Source organism: Arachis hypogaea, chromosome 3, assembly GCF_003086295.3.
Source record: "Arachis hypogaea cultivar Tifrunner chromosome 3, arahy.Tifrunner.gnm2.J5K5, whole genome shotgun sequence".
NCBI lineage: Eukaryota > Viridiplantae > Streptophyta > Magnoliopsida > Fabales > Fabaceae > Arachis > Arachis hypogaea.
This window is the reverse complement of record NC_092038.1, coordinates 31,700,159-31,712,298: the sequence shown is the minus strand read 5'-3', so window position 1 is coordinate 31,712,298 and position 12,140 is coordinate 31,700,159. Positions and strand designations below refer to the sequence as shown.

Here is a 12,140-nt window from a genome sequence, read left to right as displayed (position 1 = left end):
TTCAAATCATTTAGGGGTTGTTTTGTCAATAATATTTTTCAAGGGCCATTTTGGAAGTGGCTAAATCATTTGAATACCGAATTGGTAGTTAACTCTTGTTTAAAAGTAACAACTTGATGGAAGTTAGTTTATTGAAAAACAAATCAGTGAAATTCTTCTTCTTCACTCACCATCAAAAAAAGAATTGATGAAAGAAAAATAAAAAGGCAAAATAATAGATAAAGTAAATTCTTCGTATTAATACTTACCCATAAATTAACGTTAGTAATTTTGTCTTATGTCTATTTGTGAGAATCATGAATTTCAAAATCCTTTTAACATGTAGTTCTATAGTGTATACTAAAAAGTATATTAAAGTTACATATTATATACAAAAGTGAGAGTTTTATACCTTTTTTAAAGAAGAAAAATCCTACATTGGATCTAACTTTCTTTTAAACCTGGTTCACATACATTTCACACATCCAAATCACAGAAACCAAGCTAACTTTAGCCAAATCCTAAACATTTGTTTCGTTTAGGTTGATTATCACTAGGATTTTGGGTAAGTTGTTCGTTTGTCTCCCCTTTGGTAGTGGGCTTCTCCATGGCATTTAAAAACTTGCGCATGTGCTTGAGGTATTCGGGATAAGCTTCAAGGTCACAATGTCCCCCACCTTTAACCCACAAAGGTTCATATTTTTCCTTACAATTTTCCCATAATTGCTTTCCATGGGTGCAATCAACGACTTCATCACTAGTTCCCTGCGTTTAATACATAAGCACACAAACAAAACTACCATTAGTAACATGACTTTAAACAACTTTATCAAAGATTGAAATATCCCATATTAACAAATATCCATATGTCGTATTGTATGGGGTTATCATCAATTCACAAACAGTTGCAAAATAAAAAAATTAAATCCACAATAATATTTTGATTGTGCTACTTATACTAGATGGCTAATATTTGAAATAGATATTTTTTATTTTTTATATTTGGGTAATAAAATATAGGTATACACTTATAGTCTTTTAAATCTAAGCATCGCTTATATTGTTGCATTCTAACTATGGATATTCAAGTAAAAAAATAAAATCATAATTCCCAACTCTATTAATTATTTGGACTTTCCTTCGTTACTGCTTAGAAAAGGAACTAAATATTTGTAAAACGTATACTCTATTAGAATAATTGAGATTTTACAAAATCAAAATTAATATAGAAAAATCTTAAGAAAAAATCTTTTGGAAAAATGACACATTTTATTCCTATGCTAAAATTGACTCAAAGTTGTTGCAAAATAATAGAAGTATCAATTTATAGACCAAATATAACAATTAAAAATGAATAGGAATCCACATTAATGTTAGTGCGATTAGTGGATAACTCATATAGCAGAGAGAGGAAGATAGTTGCCAGCTGGCATGTCAAGTTAGTTAGACGTTAAAAAGAAGAATTAGTTAGTTAGATACATGTGTAAGAAGTTGGTTAAACTTGAGCTCATTGTAAAGTAGTATTTAATGGTAGATTGTATCACAAAAAACTAAGATTTATCACTCTGAACTTGAAACTCAATTTTGAAACTTAATGAAACTCTACCCCCTGTAGCTATTCTCTCACCCTCACTCTCATTTTCTGTGTCAACTAAGAACATATTTTATAATTTTAACATGGTATGATGAGCATGTATTTGTCGAGATCTATAAGTACTTTACATAAGAAATGATTAATTTGAGTTTTTTTAGTTCTAATTCGTGTGGTTTAAGCTCAATTTTGTTGAATACACAAAGAAAAGAACAACGAACCAAGAGTTCTCCATGGCATGCTCCAAAAATTCACAAAGATGAAGGCACAAATTTCATCATTTGAAGCTTTCCCAAAAGCAAACCAAAATTTGTACCAAGATCTTTCAATTACTATTTCTTGCACCCTGATGAGAATCCAGGTACAATGTTAACAACAATTACTTTCTTAACTCATAACTATCACTCTAGGGGCAAGATCTGCTTGTATTTCCATCAAGTTAAAAAACAAGCTAAAATTTATCTATGGATCATTACCGAAAGTAGACGAGAATTATATCACATTCAATACTTGGGATAGATGCAACACCCTTATGCTTTCTCGGCTACATGCCTCACTAAATCAAGAAATCTTGTGAAATGTGTCATTGTATGATAATGCATGTGATTAGTGGGAGGAGATGGGCAAAAGATATTTTGAACAAGATGTATTTAGAGTTACTGAATTATAAAAAGAAATATTCTCGATGAGATAAAGAGAGATGTCAATTACATCTTATTTTACAAAACTGAGTTTGGGAAGAAATTGAAGAGTTTAGACTGATCCCAGCATGTGATTGCTTTGTCCAATGTTCTTGCAGACTTGGAGTTGTTAGAGAATACAGGAAGCAAAAAACGTCGTATACATTCTAAGGGGACTCAATGATCAATATTTCACAGTAAAATCCAAATTACCAAATAATACTGATAAAACCTCTTCCTAAAGTGGCAACACCATATTCATTGCTTTTGCAACAAGAAAGACAGTCAAGACAAGTAGGAGGGCTGAACTTAAAGGTTTTAATCAATGCAGTAGTCAATAATTTAGGAATTGGCAATAGAGATGGAGCAGTTGGAGTTTGAACTTTGGGAATAAAGGAAGAGGCATAGATCGTGGAATATTTGGTATCTGTAGGGGACAAAATTCTCCAAAGATTTGTGCTCACTACGGAAAAATTGGGTACCACACTGACACATGTTCCCATAAACATAGGTTCACACATGATATGGAAAGAGCCCAAAAAAACAGCAAGCATAAATAGCTTTGAGGTTGCTGAGAACAATGTTGGTTGCAACAAGATTTTAATTCAACAAGAGGGAAGTCAAGATTTTGAGAACCTGTTTTCAGAAGATCAAAAGAAGGCCTTGGTTGCATTTTTCCACCATCATGCATAGTTTCCTACTCATCCATCATGTGTATTCCAAATCCTTTCCACTTATATACACTCAAATTTTTCTAATAAGTGGATTCTGGACACAAGAGTAGCTGTTCATGTATCATTCTCTTTAACATTTTTCTAAATCCAAAGAAAGATCCCACCAGTAATTGTTAAACTGTTGAATAGTTGACAAACTATTTCAACCATATGTGGAGAAAAATAATGAGGGAACGACCTATTACACTATACTGTGACAATCAAACAACACTCCATTTTTATGTATAGACATTGGTAACCAGGGTATTTCTTGTAGTGATATAGACATTAATTGTCATATAATGGAAGGTAAAGCTCAAAAAGGAGTGGTGAAGCTCCTTCTAATTAGGTTGTTGATGTCCTCACAAAATCACTTGATCCTAGATTGTTCTCTCTATTACACTCCAAGTTTGGTATGGTGGATTTCCAAATGCCAAGATCAAAGAGGAATGTTGATGGATAACTTAGCTGGCAAGGAGTGAAAGCTAACTGCTAGTTGGTATGTCAAGTTAGTTAGACGTTTGAGAGAAGAATTTATTAGCCAGACACTTATGTAAGTAGTTAGACTTGATCTTAATGTAAAGTGTACACATCATTTTAGAAAACAAAGTTTGAGAAATACTCTTAAGAAATGTTGTTTAAGTTGTTATCTATCCAATGTTTAGTTTGTCATTTTAGTTTTTCCTCCAAACATAAGAAGATAAAGATTAACTCCAGTTTTAACTTTACGGACAAGATGCGAAGATTCTTTTGTTTCAAACAGACGAAATTATATAACTTGAAAATAACGAGAACAAATATCCAATCGATTTTTATTTGTTTTGTATTGCAACCCCGTATAAAATAAAATTATAAAATGATTCATAATCATTCATTTTGTAAGGCATGTCAGTTCATTTTCATCCAAAATAACGTTTTGAGGGACTGAATATAATTTTTTTTAATTTTTTATCAAAAGGGATTTATATATCTCATAATGAATCAAATAAACAGAATATTTATTCAAACAATAACGATATGTGACACACAAACCAACAAAAAATATCATGCTTAAATCGACAAATACTATATAACTTTTTGATATAAACACACTTCTTTCTATTTTTTAGCAATGAATATAAATTTAAATTTTAAAAAATAATCAATTCAAAATTTTAATAAATCTTAGTTTCCATGCTTTTCATTCAACTAAACCGCAAAATGAAATATCTCATTCACAAATAGAAATTATAAAAAATATCTCTAACAAATATCACATTAAAACCTATAAAAACTGTTTTATATTTACTAAAAATCAACTACCAAATTATTAGTCACTATATATTTGTGTATATTTAAATAAAGATGTTAATATTTACACCAAAAATCAGCCACCATATATTTATATGTGCTGTTAAACTCATTTTTAATATGTATTTTGTATTTCAACATATATTTTATACCAATGATTGGTTTAATTTAGTGGTTAATTTTTAATGTACACATAATATGATTAATATTTATATATATTAATTTATATATTTTTAACACCATCAGAATAACCAAACAAGCCCTAGTATATAACCAAACTTGCTATAAATGAATAATTAAATTTGTGTAAATAATATAATAAAAAAATTTTGTGAGATACTAAATACGTATTTTTATATGCAATGGCTAATTAGTAGCTGATTTTTAACATATATATAGTAATATAGGTATATATAAAACATATAGATACTAAAAGAAAAATAAAACAGAATTAAAGTAAAAAAAATATAGATGATATGAAAAGATGTAGGTATATATACATGCAGAACTAACATTGGGCTGTTGACATGCTTTATTTTGTCTATATTCTGAAACAAAAAAAAATTGTTAACATAAAAGAAGAACAAAATTTCAACAAATTTTAGAATCAAAATCAAGGAATAATTAGAAAATCATACTTTGAATATGTCAAACCAAAATGTCATCTTGATAGGGTATAAGACCCTTATCCCTGAGAGGATGCCACTGTGGATAACAACAGCTCTCAAGTTTACTAACTTAGAAGCCAAGTGTACTGTGGGACCACTTCCAACTGATTGACCATACAAAATTAGTTCTTCTTCCTTAATCCCATATTGACTCTTCAAACAATCATACACTGCTTCTACGTCATAGTATGTGTTCAACTCGGTTGGCTATTATAGTTAGAGAGGTGTTCATGCAAAGATTGCCCAATTAGATAGGCCAATATAAAAGTTTGGTAAAAGATAAAGAACTCGGATGATATGAAATTTGAAAGTTAGCTTCTTTTACCTATACGACAACATTTAATTAGATATAAAAATATTTTGTGAATAAAAATTCAATCACACAATATGAAAATACATTAAAAAATATTATGCGCATAAAAAATTAACTATTAAATATTTTTATATAAATACATATGTTGTTTAATTTATTTTTAATATGTATTTTGTATTTTAACATTATATATTCATATAATGTATGTATATAATATACATATCCATTCTCATCATAATCATAAATTTTATTTATTATAAATGTAAATTTGATTGACTATATATGGTCTTAAAATTTGATTATAATTGCATATCTGATTTGATTTTATTATTTATGAAATTTATGACAAATGTAAATCTAATTTGTACTTTTTAATATTGTAAGTGGATTTCCTATGTATATGTCGAGCAACCAATAGTGGTTTATTTTGTGGTGTTCATAAAATTTATTTAATTAATAGCTTTGTACTAAAAAGTTGTCTCTTTTAAATTTTTATTTTCCTCTCTTTATCATTTCATAGGGTTATAAAAATTAATATAAACTCTTAAAAATAATCCAATGAAGTGACAAAAAGACAAAAATAAAAATTTGAGAGAGATCAATCTTATAATACTTACCTTACCTGTAGAAGCACCATATCCTGAGTAGTCATAACTGCAATTTAATCAAAACGTAGTATATTTTAGAAAAACACATAAAAAAGACTTTCCTATTATTCTTTAACTTCAAAATGATATATCTATATGAACATCATTGCTTCTAGCAATAGATGTGTTATATTGTAGGGAAAAAACAACAAACAAAAGGAGCAACCATCCACTATAGGATATTATAAGAATAGACACTTTCATGCCACCTCTACAAATTTTTCATGAAATTTAATCTCATTCAATTTAACAATTGAAAATTAAATTTCATGTCATATTTATTATTTACACGAATTTAACAATTTATATTATTCAGAGTATTTAAAGTGAGAAAAGATTGTTCGAGTCTAAATTATAATAGAAAATGAAATTAGGATTTTCTTTCTGCATTAAGTTTGGATTTTTTTCTGTTTGGTTTTCTTATTTGGAATTATAATAACATTATTGATTTACTAATATCTCAACTTCCATTGATACGGTACAAATATGGTTGATCTAAATAATCATCACAACTTTGAACCATTAATTCTATCAATTTTCCTAGGTAGACAACAGAAATTGTGAATAATGGATTACATCCTATATCTACTAAACATAAACATAACATCTAATATAATTATCTCACTGTATTTTCAATTTTATTTTTCTATTTTACCTTCTTTTTTAAATTAAATCCTGTTTTCACCTACCCTTAACGCCAACTCTGTTTTTTCACCGTATCACCTCACCACCGTCTTTTTTATCACCGGAAACGAAGCTTTCCAACGCTGCCCTCGCCCACTGTCGCTAACCATCTAAGGAAAATCGCAGTTCTCCCGTTGCTCGGATGTCGTACCACTACCGTTGTGTCACCACCGCATAGTTGTGTCTTCTCTCCATCCTTTCATGCACTGCTGCTCTACCCATTTCGAAGCCTACGAAGTGATATCACACAGTCACCGAGCCAGAGGCCTTATTCTACCGCTGCTCCAACCCTTCACTTCTGCCCTTCCTTCCACGCCGCTGCGTCACGTCTTAATCAATTCCATCGCGTGTTGCTTGGTATGGCCCAAATAAATATCCACATCTTAGTGAAAGAATCATCCACATACATAGTAAAATAAACATCCGCCTTAGTTGATAAGAAACAATTAACAAGTTGACCAAAATACCACCCGTGCACCATGTTTAAATGGCGTAACTCAAACCCAACTTGAATTCAAGCAAAACTAAACTAAATCTAATCCAAAGCACATAACAAAAAAAACTTGTGAAACATGTGCATGCAAAATCAAGCAAATCAAGTAAAATATCAATCGTATACCCAAATAAAAATCCACTTCAGAATGAAAAGAACCATTCGCATGCATAGTAAAATGAACATCCGACTTAGTTGATAAGAAACAAGTAACGAGACAGCAGCTGCAGAAGACACCGGAGCACAATACAATAGCTACGACGGTGGTAGGGGGTTGCGAGAGAGTGGTTGCGGCAGCTGTACGTGTAATACAATACAACCGCACTCGCGGCCGGGAACGCAACTCACGGACGGACGGGCACCTTGCAACGGCTCTCCTTCCGACAGCGGCGAAGATCTGTGTAGGCGGATCGGCGGCAACGCACAATGAATGCATATCGGCGGAGATCTGAACGGCATGCGATTAGCAGAAATGGAAGGACAGTGCGAAAAGACGGAAGGGGACGTCGTTTGAAAAAAAATAATTTAAAAATAAAAAAATTCAAAATTATGATTAAATTTAATTAATTCAAAAATTTTAATTTTTAAAATTAAAATTAACTTTTCTTTTTAAACCTATTGTTTAAGTTGTTAAAAAAAACGTTATTCCTAATACTTTCTCTTTTTCTGTTAGACATTATTTATATATAATTTTCTATCTATTTATTTTATGTTTTTCTATCTATGATAGAACCAATTCGAGAAAAATAGGAGAAAAGTCAGAGAAGAACGTGCTGCCCAAATCGCTGCAAAAATCCCAAACCTCTTTTGACTTTGGAGGATAAGGTGGACACATAACAGTTGGTGGTCGCAAATGTGGGAGGGGTATGGCATTGGGTGCATCAACACTAGCAATGCGCCTCAATTTAATGATGTTGAGATGCTAGGGGACCATATTACTACCGGTTAGCAAGACCAATAGAGGATGTGGTGCATGGAGTTAAAGGCATGCTAGCTATAACAATAAGTTGATGTAGACTCACTAGAGGTCGTAAGCGGAAATTATCCGCCTCCAACGGAGCTTCAACTCTTAGAATACAAAAGTGACTTACATGAAAAGCATGGTCAGCCAATTATAAACGTTAGGGATGTCAACGGGAAAAGGCGAGGCGGGGGAATCCTCCCTGCTTCCTATCCCCGCCTTCAGATTTGTTCTCCGTTCCCATTTTCGTTTTCTACCGTAAGAAAATATTACTCCCCATTCTCATTCGTCACAGGACTCCATTTCCCGCAAAGACCCCATTCCCTATCTCTCTAATCGTTATGACCAATTATTAATTTTCATAGTAATAGAGCTAAAATATATGTCCTATACAAAAATAGTAAGATTTTATACAAAAAGTCTAAACAACAAGATGGTGACTTCTTTCAAAATGACGCAATGGAGACGCTACGGCGAGACAAAGCACAGAGCAGTGGATGAGGTGGGAGATGCGACAACAGAGAGAAGAATGAACACTATGATAGAGTTGTGGAAAGGAACGCCACGAATATAGAGAACGACGCAATGAGGGTGATGGAACGGTGAGGGGTGACAATACGGCAAGACGGAAGAGTGACGAGGGAGTGGCTACAGAGAGCTTGAATAGAGTATGGACAACGCTAGGGATCTATGAATTGAAGACTCTCTCTCTCTCCCTCTCCCTCTCCTTCTCCCTCTCCCCCTCTCTCTCTCTCTATATATATATATATATATATATGGCATGTGATATGACAAAAAGACATGTATGAAAAATAAACTATTAAGAATAATTATGTAAATTTATGAATTTCGGGGATTAGCAGAGACGGGACGGGGATCCCCATTCGGACCCCGTGCCTGCCTCGGGGAAATTTTGTCCCCCGCTTCTATTCCCGCGAAAAAAATTTCCCACATTTAAATCTCTGTTCGAGGTAATCCTCGCAAGAATCTTCATATCTCGGAGAATTTTGCCATTCCTAATAAACGCTAATGTAGTCGCGCAATGTAGAGCAGCTCTTCTTACATACTAAGAGTGTACAACTAACCCATCCAACTTCCTTTATGACCGGTGATGGTAACACACGCAAGATCTGAAATGAAGATCACCCACACGATGACAACAAATTCCTCAATGAGGACTATCTGTGAACATTATTTTAATTATGACATTACTGACAATTGATAGTTTTATTGAATTTATTTGTTTATATTATAATAAATCTTACAAATTTTTAGTTATTAATAATTAATAAATATAATAATTTTTCAGCTTTACAATAAATTCTATTATGATAAATACAACAGGTAAAGAAAAAAGAAAACCTTTATTGATCGTTACGCTATTTCTAAGCAAAAGATAAAATTAGTCATTTTTATTATTTATAGATGCCCCTGACATCAGTATAGTTATTTTAATAGTGATTTTTTTTTTTTTACATTTTAGCGACAATTTTACTAACAGCCACGAGGTATCGGTAAAAATCTCAAATTTTATCAATAGGGTTATGACTTGTCACACTTTTATCATTGTCCTGATCATCTATAAAATTTATTACACGCCTTGACTATTAATCGTAAGACTATCGATAATACTTAACATTCTTATAATGGGTGAATGAGCAACACCATATTCACTAGTGCCACGAGACGAATGGGCTATCGAAATGCGAAGTCAAAAATTAATAAAAGGAGTGGGGTGGAGATAAGGGTACAGTGAAGGTGGAGTCCTGGGGCCGGAAGAGGAAGGGTGATGATGATGAGGAGGAGGATGAGGAGGAGAAGAGAAAAGGATGGAATGGTAGTGAAGATGATGATGATATATCAGTGAGTAAAATTGAAAGAAAAAAAACACTTATTGATGATATAAAATTAATGGTAAAGACAACTAAAATTAATTTTATTATTGGGATGAAGTTCAATCAAACTAAACGTTATCATTATTTTTTAAAATATTTTGAAAAATACTACCTTTTCGTTAGATTTGGATACTATATAAAATTAATATGTTGCTTTTAAATCAATATAAAAAATATGATAGTTTGGTTTAATTATTCAAGGTATTTTTAACTCTCAACAACTAACAATTCGTCAAGATTCCAAGAACTAAAACCAAATATTATGTTATATCATAATGAAATTAAATTATTGTATAGATTAAGACATTGCTGTTAAGCCACTATAATTGGCCTAATAGTAAGGTATTAAAGTAGTATATATATATATATATATATATATATATATATATATATATATATATATATATATATATATATATATATATATATATATATATATATAATGCTAGAAACACAATTATCTTATTTACCAAATTAAAATTCATAATATTTATAACGATAAAATAAAACCATGGTTAATAAGTCTGAAACTTGATTTTAACAATTAAGGGTTTTAGCATTCTTTTACATATGAATCTATTAAAGTTTTGTTGTCCAATTTATTTCCCCTAATTCAATAATATAATGAAAATCCCCACTTCAATAATTACTTTATATATAGGTATAATATATTCATCCCTCTAGAAAATAAAACCAATTGCAAGTACAAAGAGCAATAATATTGAGATCAAGAAGAAGAAGAAAAAAGGAACCTCATAATATTAACGCGAAATTGAGCTCTAAGGTACATGAAAAGATCGATCATCTGACCCAAGTCAGCGGCATTGCCATGCGAGTATAGGAATGTAAACCTGGCAAAAGGGTGTTTCCAAAATATAGCAATGATCTTGTTCCCACTCTTCGTATCTAGACGATGCACTTCCACATTCTTCTCTTTGGGAAGCGGCGAGAATATGAGCTTCATCCCATCCTTCTCCTCTAACACTTTATACGTTGGTGGGGTTGGAGGGTAAAATGCAAATCTTGAAGCTACATTTCCCATTTATAGGGTTATATTATCGTAACTCCAATATGCATGTTCAATAATGTTGATTATATTTTCAAGAATATATTATCTTAGTCTCACTCTATTTGATTCTATCATCATGTGCTAATGACAAAAATGAGAAAAAATGGTGTGCCGCTTTCTTGTTTCTTTCAACGTATGTTTAATGATTCGTTTGTGGTGGGTTACAATGATAGAAATGAGTTATCTGTATTGAGATTCTAAATGGAATGCAAGTGTAAAATGTGAAAGCAAAGGAGGAAGGTAATCGAAGAAAACCAAAAAAGTAAGTATACCCGATTTAAGCGGCTTCATTGTTGGAGCTATTGTTGTGGTGGGAATAGATAGGACCATTTACCTTCATTTTCATTAATTAAAAAAATCTTAAATAAGCTTTGAATTTATATTTTAATAAATATTTTGAGTTTTGATCTTATTATTTTTTTCTAGTCCAAATACTTTTAAAACATTTCGTTATTTTTTTTATTGTTAAGAAAACGGGGCTAATGCCTAAGATTACGCATCTACTATGTTTCAGGGTAAAATTGTCCTTTTACCATCATCAAGCAAAATCTGTCTAAGTTTTGTTGTAGGTTAATCTGTAAAATGAACTCCATGATATATTTTCAAGTTCTTTTTCGCTAACCAGTCCCCGCGCACCAATTTTTTTCTCGATAGTTGTGAACAAACTTTAATTTTCATTTTCTTTCTTTAAATGTTGCTATTGCTCTAGCTATATTATCCGGATGTACCTTTAGCTTATTTTCCTGATTTATCACTTATCCAACAGTTTCGGAATCAGCTTCAACAATAACTCTTTTAAAGCTCAAGTCTCAGACTATCTTTAAACTATGCAAAAACCCCAATGTTCTTGGAAGGCGTTACACCTTCCCATATTAACCATATATCATGCGATCCATCTTCCATCTTTAGTTCTAAAAAGGCCGCCGTACCCTGCTGCTTCTATATCTTCTGTCACTGATCCATCTGTATTTAGTTTGATCCATCCTTTTGGTGGCACTTCCATTTAATATTTGCCTCCCTTCTTTTTGGGCCTGATTCCAGCAGTTTCGCTTTTTGAAAAGCTGAGATGATGGAATTTACATAGGAGTATATAACCACTTTAGTCTCTCTTGATCTCTTGAAAGGGAGGAATATTTCTCTGTTCCTCCAATTCCAAG

General features: G+C 31.7%; 1 protein-coding gene across 2 annotated transcripts; it reads right to left on the bottom strand.

The window, feature by feature from the left end:
* Nucleotides 1-284: 284 nt before the first annotated feature.
* On the bottom strand, nucleotides 285-11,163 carry LOC112775896 (uncharacterized). 2 transcript variants are annotated; one of them, XM_072232716.1, is made up of 3 exons: nucleotides 10,667-11,163; nucleotides 5,852-5,888; nucleotides 285-744 (listed from the first exon to the last, which is right to left on the bottom strand). In XM_072232716.1, exons 1-3 carry the CDS (start codon nucleotides 10,954-10,956, stop codon nucleotides 490-492), a joined length of 582 nt encoding a protein of 193 aa, XP_072088817.1. In that variant the 5' UTR covers nucleotides 10,957-11,163; the 3' UTR covers nucleotides 285-489. The 2 variants fall into 2 exon arrangements, 1 of the variants encoding a protein (XP_072088817.1); XR_011879714.1 differs by lacking the exons at nucleotides 5,852-5,888; nucleotides 10,667-11,163 and adding an exon at nucleotides 2,887-3,376.
* Between the last annotated feature and the right edge of the window lie 977 nt (nucleotides 11,164-12,140).